Here is a 23,456-nt window from a genome sequence, read left to right on the forward strand (position 1 = left end):
ACCCATTTAATAGTCCTGCATGACTGGATGAAAAAAATATCTGAAGGTAGTTGAAGAATGACAGCTGATCACTGAGAATCAAATAAGGTTGTTCCTCCTAATCGCACTGCAGTGTCAAATATTGCAAAGCTTCCTGATAGCTTATTGGCCCAGGTAGGTGAGTTCCACTATGCATTAGACTCAGCTAACACACTTTTTCAGTATCCTACTAGCTGAAGATAGCCAAGATCAATTTGCATGGACATTGGGAGGGCAGCAGTGGGCTTGCCAGGTTTTACCTGCACGGCCCCACCATCTGTCACAGCATGGTGGCAACTGACCTAGCAAGACGGGAAAAGCCACCAAACATTGCTGAGTTTCACTACATTGACAATATAATGCTCTCATCTGGATAGCCATTACGGTGCTTTTTAATGAGCCGAGACGAGCCATCAATGATACGAAGATCCAGAGGCCAAGACGTCTGTAAAATTCCTGGGGCGGGGGTTGGTTCGGGGAAGATGAAGGTCATTATGGCAGTGGCCACAGATAAAGTACAAATGTGCCCAACACTGTAAGGGACCTGCAAACCTCTGTAGGCTTATTAAAGGAATGGAGTCCCTTTCTACCCCACCCCGCTCAAATACTTCGACCATTACATAGATTGATTTTAAAAAGGGGGCTTCAGGCAATAGCTGTTGGAAGGAGTCCAAAGAATTGAGTGAAATGTCAAGAGTTCAGAGGCTAACTCTCGAAATGAGTGCAAATTGCACAGGTTAGGGTACAGTCCTTCATGAGATTCCCATGCTTTTGACACCACCTACAAGTTCGGGGGTCCCAGGGCCACCCTCACTTCTGATGAACTGCCTGCAAGACCAGGGGCTCTCACTAACCCCTCAAATTCAATAATTTGCAAGATTGACACGAAACCAAGGAAAGAGCTATACTTATGATTACCCAAAAGAAATTTTTAATAATTAGAACATTATGATCACAAGACATAAAAAATACGAATTTCAGTTTTATGATATTTTGTGGCAGAGTAGTATTATAGCATGATCATAAAAACCTTTTATCACAATGCAATTCACTTCATAAAGCTTGGAATGTATTATACTAGGGCAACATCTCCTGAGGGAGATACTGAATGAAAATAAGAGGTCAAGGACAAAAAGGAACAATATAAAATTTCCGAGGATAGAAGTAGTGTTTTTAAGTGAATTATGGTGGACATCAAGTAGTTAAGATATTAGTTTTCATTTGATATGTTTTGAAAATTGATACGTTTCTTTTGAAAGGCCTATATTTGAAATAAGCTAGAAATGACACCTTTTGAAACTAATTAAACTTTTTGAGAACTTCAGGTTTCAATTAAAAATATACAGGGAATACATGGTCTCATAGAATTTTGAAGGAACACTTGGAGAAAAATTTGGAGTTCACACTTCTTACCAGTCTAAGGCAGGGAATCTCAGCCTGGCACTATTGACGTTTTGGATAGGATGATTTTTTGTTGTGGGGATTGTCTTGTGACTTGTAGGATATTTAACAGAACCCCTGGTCTCTACCCACTAGATGTCACTAGTACCCCCCTCCCCCTTAAGTTGTGACAACCCAAAAATGTCTCCAGACATTGCCAAATGCTGCCCTGTTGAGAACCACAGATTTATGGGTAAGTCTATATTGAAAATGCTTTTCTTATCTTCCAACCTCAATTCTCTTCAATGTCATGAGTTTCCAAGAAAACACTGACAGTGACCCTAGAATCCCCTCAACCCTATTGTCTACTCTCCAGGCTTAAGAGAAGAGGCCAGGACATGATGACTTATACCAGAATGAGTTCATTTATTTTTCCTGCCTGATCCTGGTAAACATGCAACTTTGTGACCCATGATCTAAACTGAATTCAGTTCTGATGAAAAATGAGAAATTTGAATTTAGTCAACTACCTACTTTAGGTCCAAAATATTATATCAGCTACATGAACACACATGTACACAGTACTCCAACATGTCCAGAAGAAGAGAGGTTCAGATTTCTTGAAGATCAGATCTTACTGATTCTTAAAAATTGGGACAATTTAAGTTTTTAAGAAGTCATAAGTAAGGGCAAAAAGATTTTAAGAATCAATCAGAGGCAAAGATATGTTTAAAAGTCAGCTTATTATGGAAATGGACTAAGGCTCAGTGTTTTAGTTTGCTCAGGCTGCTATAACAAAACAGCACACACCAGGTGGCTTAAACAATAGGAACTTATTGACTCACACTCTAGGCGTCCAGAAGTCCAAAATCAAGTTGTGATCAGACCATGCTTTCTCAACCTCTGCCTCTGTCACATGGTGATCTGTCTCTAGCTCCTTCTCTGGCTTGGGCTTCCATGTCCGAATTTCCTTTGCTTATAAGGACTCCAGTCACAGAAGAGTAAGGCCTGCCCACTTCCATTTGGTCTCATCTCCACAGGATCTTAGAAGATACCATTTACAATTGAGTCCACACCCACAGCAGTGGGGCTTAGGACCCGAGCATGTCTTTATGGGTGAACATGATTCATTCAACCAGGGAGCTAAGTAGAAAAAATGGGAGAGTGGCAGTTGTCCTGTTATGTACATCCTGCAGATAAGCCAGCACCAGCCGAGTGATAAGGTCTTAATTCAATAGTGCAGAGGGGAGAGTGTTAAACTTCTGCAGAACCCAGATGCTATGAGGATATTGAGGTGACTTTGTCTGTTAGGGGCTGTTTTCATGCAGCCTTATTTAACAACTGCAACCCTGCAAAGCTGATGAGAAGCACACAGCAAAGAAAGTAGAATCTTGGTTTGGAAAGTCTAGAGGAAGCTAATCATTCAGGTAGCCCTAAGGTTAGGTGAAGAGTTGGGAGATCAGATTTGATCTAAGTCTGCCCCCTCTGGTGCTGGAAGAAAAAAATCTGCTGCTTGGGGAGCTCAGGAGAGTCTAGCACTTGTTTTCTCACTGTGCTCTGCCTACTGAAGACTGTCCCTTCCCCAACTCGCCACTTTTTACATTATCCTAAAAGCATGCAGAGTGTATGTAGCTCTGTAGTTGAGCACCTGCTTCTCATGTACGAGGTCCTAGGTTCAATGCCCATACCTCCTTAAAAAAAAATTACACTAAAATCAAAAGCAGAGGTGGGGAGAATGAGAGCAGAGTGTGTTGAAATCTTCTCTCTGCTTGCTGGTTTTCTGTCTTGTTTTGTTCAAACTTTCATAACCTCAAAGGAATCTAAAGTAAATGTCTTATCAAGCTCACAATAGCTGTATGAAAAGCTGTACTTCTCCTATGATGTCCCATGCCACATCACTGAAGGCAAGAATGCAGACCCAGTATCCAGCTGAGAGCAACATTACAATCTAGAGCAGGAATCAAAAGATCTTCTCCTTGCAGCAAAGTTCCCAAGAACAAGAAGCAATGCCTTAAAACGGGGAGAGATGTGGGTAAGCCATGGAAACACAACACTGAGGAAGACTGAGCTCATGGAAGAAATCAGACTCTCTGCAACTTAGGCCAAAGTTATAGCAAGACACTTGACAGCGCCTTTTATTGAAAAGATCCTAAAATAGTTTACATAGTTTAACAAACATGGGCTGCACATTCAGAACCGTTGTCATTTTGTTTACTTTCTCTCTCCAAGAAATACTTCTACCTAAAACAGCTCTCTGGTGCTTTTGGCTTCTGTTAAAAATTCCAAAGAGTCATTCTAGAAGTGGAAGTCAAAAATGATTGCTTTTTGTGTAAAGTTTCTTAGAAGTGTTAGAGAATGGTGCTATATGAATCTAATAAACGAATAAATATGGATTGGCACGGCTATTATTATAAGTGAATTGTTAATGAGGAGAAACAAGGGACAATGTGATTTATGCCCTTATAGTAATGATCAATGACTATATGAGATCTTAAGATCTATAATACTTAAAGAACCATCTCAAACTAAACGTCACAGAAAAAGGTCATTTGATTCATTAGTTGGCTTCCAGATCATTAAAAACCTTAGGGAAATGCTTGAAGGTGATGGTACAGAATGACTTAACTAGTAAGGTAATAATAAAAACCAAGAGGTAAGTTTACTACACAGCAATAATTTGCAAGAAAGAAGTCATTCAGAAGTTGCAAATAAATGTGTGTATAGGCCAGGGCAGAAAATAAATGTGCAACTCAGGCTTAGGGTAATATGATGTGAAGTAATATGCCCTGCAGGGGATTGGAAAATGCTAACAACATCAATTTTTAAATATAGAAAGAAAGAAAGAAAAATAATATACCAGCTAAACAAGTCAGGTTTTACATGAGAAAGTTGCAACCCCTGTAAGTAGCTCTAGCTTGTTCTATCACCTAGGAGCTCCCACCCTAGAATTGGTCCCCAAATGAACTTTTTATAGACAGTGTAGCAGTTTGATATTATTGATGAATTCCAAAAAGAGATATTGAATTATGTTTGTAAACTGGTCTTTCCCTCTGGGCATATTAGATTATATTGGATTCAGTAGGGCCTTGAGTCCTGTCCAGGGACAGACTTAGGGATTTTGATGTTGTACTTTTGATTTGGAGTTTGAGGCTGGAGTTTTGAGCTGGAGCCCCGGGAAGTAAGCACACAGAGGAAAGAGAAGCAGGCCCTGGGAAGAGAGGACCTGAGGCAGGAGAAGAACACAGAGGAATAGAGACGGCTCCTTAGACACGGCAGAAACCCCAGGGAGAGAGACAGAGCCATTCACCAGATAGTCTACAGCTGACCTTGTGGAGAGACGCAAAGCCTAGAGAGCCTCACAGTCTACAGCTGACCTTGTGAAGAAAACAGAGGAGCTGAGCCCAGAGGAACCCAGGAAGCCTGAACCCTGGCAGATGTTGCCAGGCAGCCATCTTGCTCCAACATGTGGAAATAGACTTTGGGGAAGTGACTTATGCTTTATGGCCTGGTAACTGTGAACTTCTACCCTAAATAAATACCCTTTATGAAAGCCAACCAATTTCTGGTATTTTGCATCAGTATCCCTTTGACTGACTAATACAGACAGGTTGAGAATAGCTTAGTGATTCAGGCCAATAAATATTTATTAAATTACATAATTTATTAAATTAAATTACATAATTTTAAATTACATAATTGAGCAGCATTGCTTTTACCCTTCATGGAACTGCTTCCCCTCAATTGTGCTGTGGGTTAAATTAGATGATAATTATGAGAAAGAATCACATGCAGTTCTTCATTCTCCATTTCAAGTATGGTATCAAACAGCATTCTCTTTACAAGGACCCCCATATAGTCATGTTCTTAAACTTAATCTGGTTTCCTGTGGTGTGAAACCATTTGTAAAGAGGACCTTTGAAGGTGTATTTTTAGTAACGGTTTGGCCAACTGAATTGGTAGCTCTAAATCCATATTCTTGGAGGCCTTAAACAGAGAAGTCAGAGAGAAGGTCACAGGAAGAAACCAAAAGTCAGAGGAAACTGGAAGAGTGGATGCAAGGAGAACAGGACCGCCATGTGTTGGAAGACAGAAATCCAACCAAGAAACCCCAAGGATTACAGCGAGCCAGTGCCAGAATGCTACAGACTTTGCAGAGAAGGCACCATCTTGCTGACACCTTGATTTGGGACTTCTGGCCCCTGAAACTGTAAGTCAATAATTTCTTAGTTTTAAGCTGACCCATTGTGCAGTCTTTGTCATAGCAACTCTGGCAAACTAAGACTCAGAGAGAATTTCCTTTCAAATCTCATCTCAGAAATAGGAAAAACCTCAGAATTTATTTTTCACTCTTGAGCAAAGAAATCTGTGGCTACACAGATTTTTCTCACTAGTTCAGTCCCTACAAATCTCATGCCAACTTCTCAATCTTGCTTCTCTTCTTCCCTCATAAACTCCAGAGCACTTCTTAATGATTCTTCTGCATGCTGATCTCCAGCTCAGGGTCTGCTTCCCAGGGACTACAACCTAAACTGAGTCACAGTTGGTGTAGGAAGGAAAGGAGGGAAGGATGGAAGGAGGGCATGGGATGAAATGGAAGAAATAAAACCATATTGATTTGAAGAAGACATGACAGTAAATGCAAATGCATCTGCAGGATAACTGTTAGGATTAATAAGTGAATTAAGTAAATTTGCTGGGTCGGTATATATAAATAAATTTTATTTATATATAACCAACCACAAGCAATTAGAACTTAAAATCAGGCAAAATGAAACTAGATTGCTTATGAACACACATAAATAGTAAAAGCATAAAGAAAAGAAAGGAAATGATATGCCATGAAAAATAAAAGACAGTCTTTATACATGCAAGCCATGCCAGGATTCATGTTGGCAGAGTGGAGGGAACGAGGGGAGCTTCTGCTTTTCTGCTGATGTTCTATTTCTTGGCCCAGGAGTTTGCTTTATGCAATTCTAAATCGCGCATTTAAGTTTTGATCAGTTTTTGGCATCTTTGTCATATTTCTCAAGAGATGACCATTGACGTGTTGAACGTTGCCTTTTCATTGTATCCTAGAAACCACTCGTGTCCCTTTATCTCTGGTTTGGGAGTGCCCAGTGTGACAACACATAATTCAAGCACATTCTTCTTCTTTCTTTCTTTTTAATTAGGAAAAGAAAAGCAAAAGAGGGGAACATTTTAGACATTTCTGAATTTTTTATCCACTTAGGGTCATTTTATGTTCAACTGGATCTTGTGGTAGAAGGAGCATTGAAACTTTAGTGCCAGACATCCAATCCCAGCACAATCTCAACCACTTTGGCTCAGTGATTTCAATTTCCTTCTCTGTAAAGTGGAGAATTATATCTTTATCAAAGTTAAATGATGTTAAATACGAAGAGATTTTTCTGTGTTCTTTGAGGAGGTGTCCAGGTACAGAAAACACTTTCCAGATGATTATCTTGATTTTATAACTAAAATACAATTTATTAAACTTATGATTTTTTCCAAACCTGGTTATCCTTTAAGATTCTGAATGTAGATTCCCAATCAGGTTATTCTATTTATAAGCTTAGCAAATTTTACCATAAAAAAGCTTTCGAAAAATGTTTAGTTTTATTTACAAATTAAATAATTCAATTCCTTTAGATATTTTACACTGCATATTTAAATTTACAATATCCAGTTTAATATATTTAATTTCCGTTTAGTATGTCAACTGTCTGACTTGAGAAAATCTTCCCATGTATTTAAAGAACTCGTAAATCTAATAAACTAAAATTATAAATATGTTGAACCTTTTGTTCTCATGAATTTCCAACACTGCATATAAACTTGGGAGGATTTCAACTTAAAATACCAAATCTAATTCAATTGCTCAACTGCACATTTTTAATTGGAATCACCAGGATGGCCTATTATTCTACAAGGCCACATTCTCTTAAACATAACAAATACTTAAAATACCAAATGTGTATAAATACCTGAAAACAAAAATAATACCATGGGTTTGAGTCTCTTAACTCTTTCTATACCAAATCCTAACTCTTTCTGGCATGGAAAAATGCTTATCTAATAAGCAAACTATTGTCATCTCATGCATTTACTAGGGCGACATTCCTGTATGGTTTAGGGCTTGCTTCTGCTTGCCACAGTGAATTAAGAGCCCAAGAAGGGGGCAGGACACTCAAGGATCCTTGTTTGCGACCCTTATAGAACACCCTAGATATTAGTTATAGTTGAAGTGCACGGTCCATAACGTTAAGAGAAGAGAAGAAACCAGGTTTTCCGGATGTGAAGACCCTAAGGGGATGGCTAGTGGAATAGAGTGTTGGATGGGCATCCAAGAAGGAAAACACTGAATATCAAAAGATTATAAGAGAGGTACTAAGAATGACTGTGCAGAAGGCTGAGGTCAGCTCCCCAGTGGGAAGTCGCAATGCATTGCCTCAGTTTCCACACCTGGACCAGTTCTTCCACCTAGAACCCACTCAAGAAAGAACTTTGAAACACAAGCAAGTGTGTGCAGTGGTGGTGCTCCCAGGCCTTGCCCAAAGGGACCTCAGCTATTGCCTTGGGTAATAGGACACCAGGAAAAGAGGAATACCCAGCTCTTTCTAAGTCTTTTGGGCACAGGGTCTGAGTTGACACTGATACAAGGGTCCCTTACAGCCCTGGCTGGAGTACCATGGATGAGGATCAGGTAATAAATGGAGTCTGCCTCAGATGCATCCCACACCTGGGCCAGTAGATGCAGGGAGCCACTGGTGGTCATTTCTCTAGTTTCTGGAGGCACTTTAACATCATTTAATCCAAAGTGGGTGAACATAAGGGAAATGAGCATGAGGACAAAATAAGAAATAAAGACTAAATAAGAATCCCTTGTACATTAGTCTGCCAAAGGGGTGTTGACACAAAGCACCAGAAATCTGTTGGCTTTTATAAAGGATGTTTATTTGGGGTGAAAAGCTTAGAGTTACAAGGCCCTCGAGAGTCCAACTCAAAATTGCTTTCTCACCGAAGTCAGTTGCTGTGTGTTGAAGTGAGATGGCTGCTGATCCCTGCCTGGTGTCTCTTTCCTGGACTTCCTCTTCCCTTAGGGCTCTGTGGGTCCAGCTTCTTCCTGATCTGGCACAGGGCTCATCCCTCAGGGCTTCCTCTCACTCAGCTGCAAACTCTCAGGCAAATGGTTCGTCTCTCCTTGGGGCTCCCATGATCAAAAATGACAGAGTTCTCTCTCTTCCTGCGTGTCTTCTTGAGTGTCTGTTTACAGCTGCCCCCCAAGGGAGTGGGGGCTCAACCTGAGTTACCACACCTTATTCACATGGAGGAATCAGAGCCCTAATCTTAACAGGTAATTTAATCAAAGACATCTCAGCAGAATCTAATACAGTCAAAGGGTATCACACCCAGAAGAATTGATTAGTTTACAAACATAATCTTCCTATTTTCGGATTTCACAAAAATAATCTCAGTCACATCATGTTAAAAAAAGAGATAAAACCCTAAATCTAAACAAGAAAAGGAATGTGAATGTGGGAAGATCATTTAATGAGTAAAATCCTGAAAGACTCTCATTGTACTGGGGAGAAGGATAAAGATAGAAATTATCTTTAGACACAACCATGTTTATGCATGCATGCAAAATTTAATTATATATTTTAATAACTCAAAATGATATTTACAAATCTCACTTTCTTCCTGTTCTCCAATCTACACCATTCCTCATGCAGTCTGCCTTATAGGTGACCATTTTTATTAGTTTCTTGGTTTGTATGGTCTTGTTTTAATGTAACCTGACTATCATTGTATTTTAGTAAAAGCTTTACTCTATTTAGATTATTTTCATTATTTATCTATATTGATTTTTCTACTCTTATTTTGGCTTTTTTGTTGGCTATCCTTTTTGTACATATACAAATTGTGACTACATATTCTCATTTTTGCATCTTTATTTATCAAAAACTAGCATAGGGGAGTGGATGTGGCTCAAGCAGTTGAGCTCCTGCTTCCCACACAGGAGGTCTCAGGTTCAGTTCCCAGTGGCTCCTGAAAAAATAAAAAAATAACAAAAAAGAAAAAAAAGAAAAAACCAGCTCAGGGAAGCCAATATGGCTCAATGACAGCTTCCCATATATGAGATCCCTGGTTTGATCCCCAGTACCTCAAACAAAACAGAAAACTAGCATACTATACAGATTGTTTTGCACTCTTTTATTTTTTCATTTTATGTGTTAAAATTTCCAAGGCAAGCCACAAAAAGATTAGAGATACAATATATAGCTTCCATGCAAACTTAAAAAAATGGAGGTGGGAGGATTTCAGAAAATTTTTCAATCTAAAAACAAAATAACCAGGAAAATAGAGAAAAAAAAGATGAAGAAAAAGGATTATAAGCAAAAAATAATAATAATTCCAACATAGATGAGTAATTGCAATATACCTAAATATATGAAATAACTTATTAAAAGGAAAAGATAATCATATTGGATAAAAACAAAAGAAAATGAAAGCACTACTATAGTCCACTTATTAGGAACAATTATGAGACAAAACTATACAAGAAGGTTAAAAATAAAAGGATGATAAAAAATATACCAATCCAATGCTAATTTAAAAAATGAATCTAAGAATGTGAATATCAGATGAAATAGATGTAAAACAAAAGCCAGTAATAGAAATAGAGATGTATATGAAATAATAATATTAGAAACAATTCACCAACATATATATATATATAACATTCATGGATTTGTAAGACCTAACAAAAATAGCTTATACTATATAAAATAACTTACAGAATTAAAGTGAGAAATTTAAATTCCCAATTAAAGTGGGAAATTTTAACACATCTCTTAGAAAATAATATTAAAGGATGACATAAGTAAGGCTAGAAAAGCTTTGAACTTAACTAGAGAAAATGCATTCCTTTCAAATACAAAGGGACCGTTTATAAATATTGACCACGTAATAGGTCAAAAAGGAAATTTCACCACACTCAAAGGAAATAAACCATCAAACCACGTTTTCTGCATGGTTCTCAAGTATAACTTGGTATGTTAATAGCTGCAGTGAAAGAGTCAGCCAGCTTCTGGCGGGTGGATGTCCCACTTATTTCTTCCTGCAGGGAGGATTTTTTAAGTAAACAGCAAAAGCTATACTGAAAATACACTCACACATGAGTCCATCTTTATGCCATTCTTGAACTGACAGCATTATCTAATGCCAAATGTTAACAGCTGGGGAAATGAACACCAGTGGCGCCCTGCTTCCACTGGCCCAGGTGTGGGATGCACCTGAGGCAGACTCCATTTATTACCTGATCCTCATATATCTTACTCCAACCGGGGCTGTAAGGGACCCTTGTATCAGTGTCAGCTCAGACCCTGTGCCCGAAAGACCTAGAAAGAGCTGGGTATTCCCCTTTTCCTGGTGTCCTATTACCCAAGGAAATGGCTGAGGTCCTTTTGGGCAAGGCCTGGGGGCACCACCACTGCACACACTTGCTTGTGTTTCAAGGCCCTTTCTTGAGTGGGTTCTAGGTGGAAGAACTGGTCCAGGTGTGGAAACTGAGGCAATCCATTGTGACTTCCCATTGGGGAGCTGAGCTCAGCCTTCTGCACAGTCATTCTTAGTACCTCTCTTATAATCTTTTGATATTCAGTGTTTTCCTTCTTGGATGCCCATCCAACACTCTGTTCCACTAGCCATCCCCATAGGGTCCTCACATCCAGAAACCCTGGTTTCTTCTCTTCTCTTGAAGTTATGGACCCTGCACTTCAACTATAACTAACATCTAGGGTATTCCATCAGGGTCGCAAACAAGGATCCTTGAGTGTCCTGCCCCCTTCTTGGGCTCTTAATTCACTGTAGGGAGCAGAAGCAAGCCCTAAACCATACAGGAATGTCGCCCTAGTAAATGCATGAGATGACAATAGTTTGCTTATTAGATAAGCATTTTTCCATGCCAGAAAGAGTTAGGATTTGGTATAGAAAGAGTTAAGGGACTCAAACCCATGGTATTATTTTTGTTTTCAGGTATTTATACACATTTGGTATTTTAAGTATTTGTTATGTTTAAGAGAATGTGGTCTTGTAGAGCAATAGGCCATCCTGGTGATTCCAATTAAAAATGTGCAGTTGAGCAATTGAATTAGATTTGGTATTTTAAGTTGAAATCCTTCCAAGTTTATATGCAGCGTTGGAAACTCATGAGAACAAAAGGTTCAGTTTATTTATAATTTTAGTTTATTGGATTTATGAGTTATTTTAAATACATGGGAAGATTTTCTTAAGTCAGACAGTTGACATACTAAAAGGAAATTAAATATATTAAACTGGATATTGTAAATTTAAATAGGCAGCATGAAATATCTAAAGGAATTGAATTAATTTAATTCATAAATAAAACAACATTTTTCAAAAGCTTCTTTTTGGTATGTATAAAGATGGAGAAAAAATTAGTGGTGGCAATAGGGGCTAAGCACGGTCAGGAAAGGTGTGACTGTAAAGAGATGGTGTGAGGTTAATCGTCGTGTAGATGGAGTAGTTCTGTATCTCGATTGTGTTGGAGGCACACAAATCTCCACATGTGATAAGGTGGGATAGAACAATACACACAGTGTTCATTTACTGGCTTCGATGTTTGATGACAGTTACTTAAAATGTCTTCATGAGGGGAATGGCGTGAAGGGTGCACAGAAACTCTGTGTAGTATTCGTTCAACTTCCTGTGATTTCATACTACAAAATAACAATTCAACAAAATACCCTTGAACCCACAGGCACGTGCAAAATAAATGAAGACACATGAATGTCACCAATAATGAGAAACCTGACGTGCCTCCTGATACGACACAGTAAGAAGTATTCTAGGCAGTATTATTGTTCAAATATGATTGACCTGACTCTAATTCTGAGGGGGGAAATCAGACAAATCTTGTACATGAGACATCTATTTTACTTTGCCAAAGGGCTGCCAGTGCAAAGTTCCAAAAGTGGGTTGGCTTTTATAAAGGGGATTTATTTGGAGTAAAAGCTTACAGTTCCAAGGCTGTGAAAAGTCCAAACCAAGGTACCATCAGAGGCGCTTTCTCACCAAAGTCAGCTGCCACGTGTTGAAGCAAGATGGCTTCCGATATCTTGGTTGCTGAGGACAACCAGGCATAGGGCTGGTCTCTTTCTTGTCCTCCCGTATCCATTTCGGCTGTTTCGCTTTCTTCCAGAGTTCAGCTGCAAGCTATCAGGGCTCCTCTCCTCTTGAGCTGCTCATGGGCCCAGCCTCTTGGGGGCTTCATGCTCAAGGGATCCTCTAGTCCTCTCTCACATGACTGGATCCAACATGGCGGCCCCTTTATCCTGTGTCTCCATTTATATCAGACCCAGCAAGATGGCAGAGACTCAACCTTTTTGAGTTATGCTTCCCTGATGTAGTCTTATCAAAAGCCTTAAATATATCTTATCAAGTAATCTAATCAAAGGCCCCGCAACAGAATCTAATGCTGATTTTCCAGCAGAGAGAATAAAGGTCATGGCAAAACACGAACTGACTTCTAAAACTCCTTTGTGGAAGGGACACACATCATTTACGCTCCTATTTCACTGTTGGGGCAAGTCATGTGACCAAGTATGCCACCAATGGGGCAGGGGAGTATAATTCTCCATCAGAGAGGGGCAAAGAATAATAGTGCCTACAGAAAGATTCATTCTTTCCAAACTATTTCTTCAGTTAATAAAACTGAAGATGTTCAGTTAAATATTCATTTATTTTATTTTGAAAAAGTTTAAACCTCCAGAAAAGTTAAAGAATTGTATAGGGATCACCTGTATATCTTACACTTAGATTCACCAGCTGTTAATATTTGGTATTATATTTTATTTGTCTCAAATATATTTATACATGGAACCATTTAAAGATATATTACAAATATTATGATAGTTCATTCCTACATTTTTCAGCACTCAAGTCCCAAGAATAAGACTAATCTAGAGCTACCTATATCAACAGGATACATTTTAAGAATATAATGTTGACTGAAAAGGCAAGAAGCAAAATAAGTACTGTAGGATACTGTCAATACTGTATGATACCATTTATCTGAAGGCACACTCTCTGTGGATACATATGTAGTCCAAATACATGCCCGTGAACTTCAGAACAGTGGCTGCCTGTGGGGAAGAAGGAAAGGAAGGAGATGTTTAGAAAGGAGTACACAGTAGGTTTTATTCTACTTTAAAAAATCAAAATTCTGATGCAAAGATGACAAAACGTTAAAATTTGTTAAAGTCAAGTAAGGAAACACAGGTTTTCTACTTTTGTAGGTCAAAAATGGATGACTAGCAACAATTCCATATAGTTGGCTTGTTAATACTCTAAATATTTTTCTGCAAGGCTGAAATATGTCATCATAAAAAAGAAAGCCAATGGTAAGATATCCAATGATTTCAGCAAGCAAATAATTAAATGCAATAAGTATAATGATAGTTTCCTGCATTTTCTGAGCAAATGGTTTTTATCTGCACAAAGCCTTGGAGAGTGGGAAGTTGGGGTAATGCTTCCATCCAGCTCCCTGAGAAGGGAGAAGGGTCTGAGTTCCCAAATGGAACAGAATGTTCTCAAATGGAACAGAATGTTCTAATATGGAACAGAGTAGACATTTCCTGACTTTCTCTTTCAGATCAGAATCTCAGCTAACCAAGGAATGGTGATTTGGGGGAGAAAGAAATGCCAATCAGCCAAAACAATACCCATTAGGAGATTGGCTTGAAAAGCAAGTCCTGGAATCTGCTGGTAGGTTCGCAGCAAAGGGATGGGATCCCCATGTAAGCAGGTGACGCTCATGGTACAGTCTAGAAGAGAAATAATTAGAAAGAACGGCTTTGTGTGACAGACCAGCTTCGACTCCTGAGTTTAAATGCCAAGTCATCCAAATTTAGGAGTGGTGATAGACAGTGTCCAGGACAGTCCTTGCTCAGAGTCACTACAGACCCCAGGTAATGCCGAGGACACTTGGCGGTCCCCTAACACACACAAGCAACCTGAATTTTGTGTAGAGGTAAAACAGACTGTGCAGGTAGCCAGCAAGGGGCTTCACAGATAACATGCTCTTCTAAGCTAACACTTAGTTCAAAAGCAGAGGTGGCCTCAGAATAGACCCAGCTGTAAACAGCATCACAATTGATCCTTTCTTTAAATCCACAGTTTACAGAGGAAGGAAAAATAAATACCAGCAGAGGATTCAAAGAACTATTTAGGTACACAGTACTGTGTCTATATAAAGGGAGCCTCTCTCATCCACCGGAACTTGAGATCAGTGATGGGTCCAAACCAGAAACCAGTGAAATAAATCTGCTCTCTATTTCTTAAAACTTGTCTGATTTTACGATTCTGGGTAAGAGCACTGGTGCTAGTATGTAATGGTTGCTTAATAAATCCTGGTGATGTGAAAGTGCTACTGTTCATCATTTTTCCTTCTACCCCAATCTCTCTCTCTTTTTAAAAAAGATTTATTTTATTTATATCTCCCCACCCCCTTGTTGTTTGTCACTTGCTGTGTCTGTTCATCTTCCTTGTTTCTTTAGGAGTCTGGAGCCAAGCCCTGGACCTCTGATATGGAACGGAGGTGCCTAATTGCTTGCGCCACCTCCGCTCCATGCTTTTGTTGCATCTCTCATTATGTTTTTTCTTCTTGTGTCTCTTGTTGTGTCAGCTTGCTGCATCTGCCCGTCATGCCAGCTCACTGTCTTCTTTAGGAGGCACTGGCATCTGAATCAGATACCTCCCATGTGGTAGGCGGGAGCCCGGTCACCTGATCCACATCTGCTTCCCCTCCAATCTCATTTACATAAGACACTTCTATGGCCAGGAGGCAGTGTGGCCCACTGGTTAAGAGTTGGGAGCAGAGAGGTTTATTGTTCAACTTCAGGCAAGTTCCATAATTGATTTATGTGCCTTAATTTCCACATTTGTATACTGGGTATAATAACAGTACTTAGCATATGAGGTTGTTTGAGGATTAAATGAAATAATATACTCCAAGCACTTAGTAGGGTATCTAGAATATAATACTTTTATAAACTCAATAAATGCTAGCAAATATTATATTATTATAAGTCTATAACTGTTAGTAACTTTCTCATTCAAGAATATGATCTCTGGCTGTGTGCAGAAATTGTTGACATTTAACCAACTTCAGAGATAATACACTGCTAAAATACAAAATTACAGTAGTCTTTCACCAATTTTAACAAAGACACCTCATAATGCAAAGTGTTAATGGTATGTAGGAGTAATCTTGAACTGCTGTATTTTCTACATGATTTTTCTGTAAACCCACAGCTATTAAAAAATAAAAACATAACTATGTGCTTATGTGCTAACTAGGCTAAATTAAACTGTGCACATAGACTAAATAAAACAGTGGACAGGTTCAATGCTGGCCATAGAGTTTCCTGAAGGAATAGAATGAGTGTCTTTTTTCTTCTCTTATTTTCTTTCAAGGAATAGGTACTTTACGGTTGCCTGTATTTGCCATATTTTGGTAACCAGATACCTTACAGCAAGATAAGTGGTATTTTGCTTTCTGTGTATTTTAAAGATTTATTATTTATGTATTTCTCCCTGCCCCCTTGTTGTTTGTACTTGCTGTATCTGTTAGTCTCCCTTGTTTCTTTAGGAGGCATCGGAAACCAAACCCGGGGCCTCTGACGTGGGAGGGAGGAGCCTAATCGATTGAGCCACCTCCGTTCCCTGCTTTGTTGTGTCTCTTGTGGCATCATCTTGTGTCAGCTCGCTGCACCTGCCTGTCACAACAACTCGCTGTCTTCTTTAGGAGGCGCTGGGAACCAAACCAGCGACCTCCCATGTGGTAGATGGGAGCTCAGTCACTTGAGCCACATCTGCTTCCCTCTGTATATGTTAACTCTCCAGTTTCACACACACAGCTAGCCCGTTAATATTTTCTTTCCTAGGGAATTTTTGCAAAGCTGGAAGCAAAGACCCTTTGAGAAGTCTTTCTGTCTTTCATGAAAAGCCTAAATACACTGACAAGTTTATGTTGGGTTTCCCAGAGGGGGCTGGGAGAAGGCAGTTTAGAGAGAACACAGGTGAGATGAAGAAGGAGAAACGTTCTTCTGGGCCAGGAGAGGATAGAGAGGCTTCTGCAAGCCTGTCCAGATCTATTTTGGCACTTGGAAGCCACCGCACAGAGGGGACTCCAGCCACCAAGTTCCTAGTCTCAACAGAGATTCCTTTGCCCTTGAGTGACAAAGAAACAGCAGACCTTGTGGACCAATCTGGTGAGTTCTACTGGTGTGGCAGGTGGAGAGACAGCTTCTGGATCCTTCGTCACCGTGAGATGACACTTCTGGGGTGGGGGAAGTCCTAGTAATGACTGAAAATGAACCCCCTCTTCTCCCCAGGATGGGGCTAGCAAGCAAGCCCAGGTTATCTACAGGAAGATAAAGGAGACCAGGTTTCTTGCACAGGGACTGTGGTTATTAAAGCCTACACAGCAAAAGGAGGGGCAGAAAGCCTTGCTGACTGGGTGGGAAGGAGAGAGAAGTTGTCATCTCTGGCTTGAGGCTACAGCTGCCTGAAAATGTCATTTTTCTGGCTTAAGTGCTATTAGACATGTCAGGGCTGCTTGATTAACTTTCCTAAAAGTGGTTTTCAGAGGTAGGAATGACGGGAAAATCAAAGAGAAAACAAAATGGATCTGTCAGAGAAAAGTCATTGTTTAGGCTAGAAACAAAATTCAGTTAAGAAAGGGTGGCTTCATCTCAGTGAAAAATGGGCAAGAAAACATTTCCAATAAACTATCCCACACCAGATTAACACCTTAAGGAAAATTACAGGAAATCTTAATTTGGGGGTTATTCTCTCCCCTTCTGCATTCTTCCCAACACTGAAGACATTTTTTAAAAAATGATCTCATCAGAATGGTAATGAGATGATTATACCAGACTGATTTTGACTCATTGCACTAATAACGACTCTGATAATCAGAGCATCACAGATCTTAATCTCGCCTGTTATGTATTAGAGTCATATCCTGAGGACAAGCTCCCTCGTTATTTAGCAGTCTAAATTCTGACATGATGTTACTGAGTGATCTAATTAAATATAGTAAACAAACATACACACGTGCACATGCACGTTTCTCTGCCCCAAAAGGTAGGTAGGTGAAATGTATATCTACTTTCTCTGCACAAGTTGCTCTTCAAATTGAGACAGAACAGCAAGGCATTATTCTAAGCTGATTGAGGAGGTATTTCACACTTCAGTGACTCTGCGTGTGCCAGGCAGATTGGGGTGCGGGCTCTTGCATTGAAGACCACTCACCTCATTTAAGAAGACAAGGCTGACTCTAGCAAGTGGCGTGTCCTTGAGGGGACACTGGCTCAATCAGGCCAGAACTCCTACATTCTGAAACGTAGCTAGTCATTCAGGTTTTTTTTTACGTGAAGTTTCGCAATTTTAAATGTTGGCAACTAGGTTAAGAATGTCTAAAGCACTCTAAAGCAGGGGTTCTTAACAAGGTGTCTGTGAGCTTGAACTGAAATTCCAAACAACATGATTCTTGTGGGGACGTGTTGGTACGGGTATTATCTATTTATTACAGGATACACAGTATAGTGTGGATTTAGTAAGGGGTCCGTGGTTTTCACCTGACTGGCAAAGGGGTTCGTGGAACAAAAAAGGTCAAGAACCCCCGCTCTGAAACCAAACCAAATACTTCTTCCATGGGTTGTCAGCTTGTGGCCTTTGCTATGCGTTACACGATAGTGACGACCACGGATCCAGGATGCGAAGGTGCAGGATTCAAGATGTGTGAGCGTGTATAGGGGGTTGTAGTGTGTAAAAGGGTGAAGAAATAGAGGTAAAAAGTCAGCAACAAGTGGTTTTGCACATACACCTAAGCCCTTGGGAATTTATGTTCACCCCTGCCCTGTTTCTGCCTGACTGTAAATCCAAACCCTCTGAGAAGCGCAGCCCATGAGATGCTATTCGAACGAAGAGTTTGGACTTGTCCCCACGCCTGGCTCTGGCAGAGTGGGGATCAGTAACTGCCCTATTCTACCTGCCCCCCTTTCTGTTCCAGGGTTTTTAAGCTCCAAAGCCCTTCATGAAAACCAGAGCCTCCCAGTACCTTAGCACAGGGGTCTTCCTGGAGGTCCACCCTCCTCTCCTCTTCTGAGCAGGTTGCCTTTCCCCAGGAAGTCAGCAAAGTCTTTTACCAGTTCTTGATACCAGAAGGTACAGGGCCAAGTGAGGCCAGCCAGGCATTTAGGGCACCACATGTAAGGCAGTGTCACCTCCGCTGCCAACTCCGCACTCGGCCCACCCTCAGAGGGCCTCGCTTGACTCGCCAAGTCCAGATCCTGGGTAGGTGTTTTAATATTAGTCCAGATTCAGATTGGACCATTGTAGCCAAGCATCTGCCACTGATCCAGCATTGGGTTCTATCTAATTGTTCCTTTTCCTACAAGCCTATGCTCACCAATTCACTCTACAAAGGAGTACCCGCTTCATAGCAGACCTAAACTCTGCAGATTGAAAATAAGACCCTTGACCTCAGGAAGCTTGGAGTCTAGTACCGGGGCCCTTAAGCTTTTTTGTGTCGTGGACTCCTTTGACCATTTCTCAGGTTTTTTTATTTTTTATCATACATAAACAATTGAATACAATGACTGTTATAGTTTGCTAAAGCTGCTGGGAGCAAAATACCAGAAATGGGTTGGCTTTTATAATGGGACTTTATTAGGGGAAAATCTTACAGTTCCAAGGCTGTGAAAATGTCCAAATCAAGGCATCACCAGAGATGTTGTCTCACCAAGGCAACAGTCCCAGAACCCTGTCACGTGGCAAGGCAAAATGGCGGCTCTGCTGGTCTCTCTCCCTGCTTCTCCTTCAGGAACTCTCCCTGAGCTCAGCTGTGGGCGATCAGGCACATGGCAGGGCTCTCTCTTCAGCTCTGGGCTGCTCCATGGACCTAACCTCTTGGGAACCTCTCTCCATGCCTCTGTGCTCACTGATTCCTGTCCCTGGCCCCTCTCTCTCAGCCCCTCAGGGATTCTCTAGTCCTCTCTCACATAGTAGGGTAAAATGGCAGCTGTTTTTCTCTGTGTGTCTCTGCTTTCAGTTCTCAGTTTATATAAATACTCCAGTAGAGGGAGGAGCCCCACCCTGGGTCATGCCTCACCGACACAGTCCAAAGACCCTAAAGTGATGTAATAAAAAATGATCTAATCAAAATTCCCTGAAGTGAATCCAATGCAATCAAAGGACCCCCAACCCACAAGAATGGATTAGTTCAAAGAACGTGATCTTTTCTGGGATTCACATAACTTCAAGCTGTTACAATGACTTTGGGCAAATTTTACCAAAACAAACAAAGTTTCCTAAACATTTGTCTAACTTCTTGCCACTCAAAGTATGGTCCACAAACCTCAGTTTGACCTGGGTAGAAATACAAAATCTTGGGCCCCATCCCAAATATACTGAAGCAGTATCCGCATTTTAACAAGATCCCCAGGTGATTGGTAAGAGGGGGTAGAGCCTGGGCTTAACTGACAACAAAGTATTCCAAAGTAATTTATTATCTTTTCTACGTGAACCTTAAGTTCCAACAATCTATATAAAATTAACAAATTTCATCTGTACTCCTATGTTTAAACCATTTACTCAAACATACTTCTTAAATTGGCATTATAAGGCTGTTCTGTTACAGTCTGTTCTTAAACATTACAAGTACACAATATATCATATGTGCATATATTTTTATTCTCTTTGTAGTAATATAATTTAAATTATCTCAATCTTTATAAAACTTAATTTTAGTTATTTCTGGATTTTGAAAGATGCCTAGCCCCTAAAAATGAACAATTATATCAATTCACATAAGTTTAGTTTAATAGTTTGATCAAATATTTAAATAACTAATATGAACTCTACAAAAGTTCTTTCAGGAAATAGACCAAGGGACATTTCCCAACTCATTCTGTGAGGCCAACATCGCCCTGATAAAGACATCACAAGAAGAGAAAACTACAGACAAATATCCCTTATGAATGGCAATGCAAAATATTAACCAACCGAATCCACCGACATATAGAGCAAGACCATTTGGAATTTATCCCTAATTTAGGAGTTTTATCTTCCCATGTAACTTTCTGGATCATCTGTTGGGGAAACAGAATTAAAAACAAAATCTTCTCCCAATCCAGAAAACCTCTCCACAAAGCTAGAAGAGAAAAACACACACACAATTTTATTATTGAATAAGCCTTAACCCAGGATGTAGAGAGGATCACAGGCAATCTGCTAAAGAGACTGGAAAAAGTCTTTTTTATAAAAACAGCTAAGCAGATGCAAGCTATCACATGCATGTTCTCATACAAGGGCTCAGCAGCACCGTTTGTCACACATAGTTCATCTTGAATTCACCTGGTAATTGCCTCTATCCACAGGAGTAATAAAACTTCTCATATCTCTATGCCAGGTAGGTAGTTCAATCTGGAGCCAGCTAGCTAAGTTAAACTACCATGGCAATGGGATATATGGGTGCTCTCTTTCTTAATGTTTACATTTTAGAGAGACGCCCCACAGGTCCTGTAATTAGACCTGGCTGGGTTGCAAACCCTGCAAGGAGCTCTTTTCACTTTTACATACAACTCAGAGGAGGCAGAGAAAGAACTTACAATGACAGGTTTTCTAAAGAAAACGTTCTAAGAAAAGCGAAGGGATCTTTTTTTTCCTTCTGGTACCAGGGAAAATAATCTTTTTTCTTTTCCAGTTTGTCTTTGTTCTTAAACGCCCTACTCTTAGATAATACAACGGTCAGCTCTCTCATGGCTTTTACTATCTAGTCAGTCAGAACTTTACCGACCTCATACTGATAGGAAACTATCATTGCTATTATTCAAGTTGTGAGAAGTACAGCAGTAATAAGTACAAGTTGCAGTAAAGTTTAAAGGAGTTTAGGTTGGTCAAGGAGAATCAGAGACTCAGGCTGACTCTATAAGGGGTAAGAGTTTGTGTCTGTGAAAAGGAGAGGTATGATGGAATGTTCCAGAAAGAGTGGGAATGGCACGTGAAAAGTGAGGGGCTGTTTCTATGCTAACAGAACGAAGAAAAAAATCAGGTGGAAGCATTGTATCCCGGGGGCAAGAGCAAGGTCAACTTCAGGAGGCCTTTTGTTTGTTTTAAGATAATGTCTGTAATAATAAATAAAGCCTCTACTCCCTACTGAACTTGACAGAAGTCAAATGCTCAATAAGGAGAATTTCATTCCCCCTTAGGGAGAATAATTTTTAAATAACCATACCATATAGTAGTTATATTTTACTTTTTTTTAATTAAAAACTCAAGATCAAAACAAGGTTCCTTTTCACTACTGGCAGATTTGCAAATGAGCAACACCTCTGGCTGGCTCCCAACAATTTGAAGTGGGTCATAAATATTTCATTGGGTGGACTCATGGCAGTTACTTTCATTCTCTCCCTGATAACTTTCATTTCCTTCCATGAAACTCCATGAACTTGTGATCCGTGACGTATATAATGAGAGCAAGTGAGATGGGCTCAGACCATTTTCATTTGCAGACATATGTACTAAAATGAATTTCTCAGCTCTACCAAATTTGAGTTCATTGGGAATCTCAGTTCCAGGCTGTAGAGAACTGAAAGAAAATGAAAAATGAGATTTCCTGCTTTTATGGAGTTAGCAATCTAGCTTAAGGATTTAAAACACAATGCACATAATGTAACATGTAACCCCAAGTAAATAGCTACCATTCGCTGAGCAATTATTATGGGACACACACAACCTGAGAGATAGCATTAAATCAATCAATCAATCATCTATCTATCTCTTTTAACCTTCCAGAAAACTGAAGCTTAGAGAATTGAAGTGCCTGGCTCAGCTAGAAAGTGGTGGAGTCAGGTTTTGAACTGAGGTATACATAGTTCCCAGCACAGAAGCCTCTTCAGTGAGGTGTTGTGCCAAGTTTTAAGGACTGAGAAATTAATATTTAACTTTTCTGAGACGTTGATCATGTTATTTCACGTACGCCAGCCTTATTTTTCTCATCTGCAAAACGGCAGCTTCATCCCCGGGCTCTTGGGCAGGTGAAGTCCTTCAGCCATCGCCCAGTTTCTAACAAAGGCCCCGTAGGGTCAGCAAGTGCCCTAAAAATAACCGAACATCGCTGATATTAGAGAGGGCTCAGGTCCCTTAGCCCCAGCAACTACTACGTGCCCCACTATCATTATTAAAACAAAAACCCTGAAAACTAAAGGGAACCCCAAGGTACCTCAACCATCGCGGTGCTGCTAGAGTTACCTGGCCACACTCAAAACTCCCAGGGGCTCTTATTTTTTGGCCTCTGAGAGCCCGAGTCGGCCCTGGGTAGGCACAGTCCCTTTGAAATTTGAGAACGGAGAAGCGAAACCTGCCGGGGAGCGGCCTTTTCCCTCCCACCAGGCGACGACACGCGAAAGCGCCACCCCACCGGGGGACCTCGGTGACGTTCCAGCCCGTGCGTCCACCGCCAGCCCTGCCCGGGCCCTGCAACCAGCAGGACGCACCCGGGGCGCGGACGGGCTGTTCCCGCGTCACGCGCGCGGCTTGCACTTGCACTTGGGCTCGGGCCCCGGCCCCGCCCCCAAGCCGCCCGTCGCCCCCTCCCCGCCTCCCCCACCCCACGCAGGGCGCCCGGGGGCGGTGGCGCCCCGGCTCTGCTCGGGCCAGGGGGGCGGCGCCCGGCGCGAGGGGGCGGGCGGCGGGGGGCGCGTGCGGGCTTTAAGAGCGCGCCCCGCGCCCTGCGCCCCGCGCCCGCGGCCGCTGCAGCTGCCCCCGCGCCCCGCCGCAGGAGCGAGCGCCCGGGCCGGCCGCGCGCGCCGCCCGCACCATGCCCCGCATCGATGCGGACCTCAAGCTGGACTTCAAGGATGTCCTGCTGCGGCCTAAGCGGAGCAGCCTCCGGAGCCGAGCCGAGGTGGGGGCCTTTGGGAGCCGCAGGGGAGGCGGGGTGGTCTTTTCGGCCCGGGGGGCGGGGG

General features: G+C 41.1%; 1 protein-coding gene and 1 long non-coding RNA gene across 2 annotated transcripts in view; one reads left to right on the plus strand and one right to left on the minus strand.

Moving 5' to 3' along the window:
* Positions 1 to 20,118: 20,118 nt before the first annotated feature.
* LOC139437301 (uncharacterized) lies at positions 20,119 to 23,021 on the minus strand. The gene is made up of 3 exons (XR_011647042.1): positions 22,741 to 23,021; positions 22,469 to 22,586; positions 20,119 to 22,078 (listed from the first exon to the last, which is right to left on the minus strand). It is a non-coding gene; the product is annotated as an uncharacterized lncRNA (long non-coding RNA).
* A 165-nt stretch (positions 23,022 to 23,186) lies between these two features.
* The window catches only part of GMPR (guanosine monophosphate reductase), a 66,756-nt gene continuing 66,486 nt past the window's right edge, over positions 23,187 to 23,456 (plus strand). Inside the window, exon 1 of the mRNA XM_004483446.4 lies at positions 23,187 to 23,395. Within this exon, the coding sequence (XP_004483503.2) occupies positions 23,309 to 23,395 (87 nt within the window). The 5' untranslated portion in view covers positions 23,187 to 23,308. The remainder of the gene's footprint in view (positions 23,396 to 23,456) is intronic.

Source organism: Dasypus novemcinctus, chromosome 22, assembly GCF_030445035.2.
Source record: "Dasypus novemcinctus isolate mDasNov1 chromosome 22, mDasNov1.1.hap2, whole genome shotgun sequence".
In the NCBI taxonomy this organism is placed as follows: Eukaryota; Metazoa; Chordata; class Mammalia; order Cingulata; family Dasypodidae; genus Dasypus; species Dasypus novemcinctus.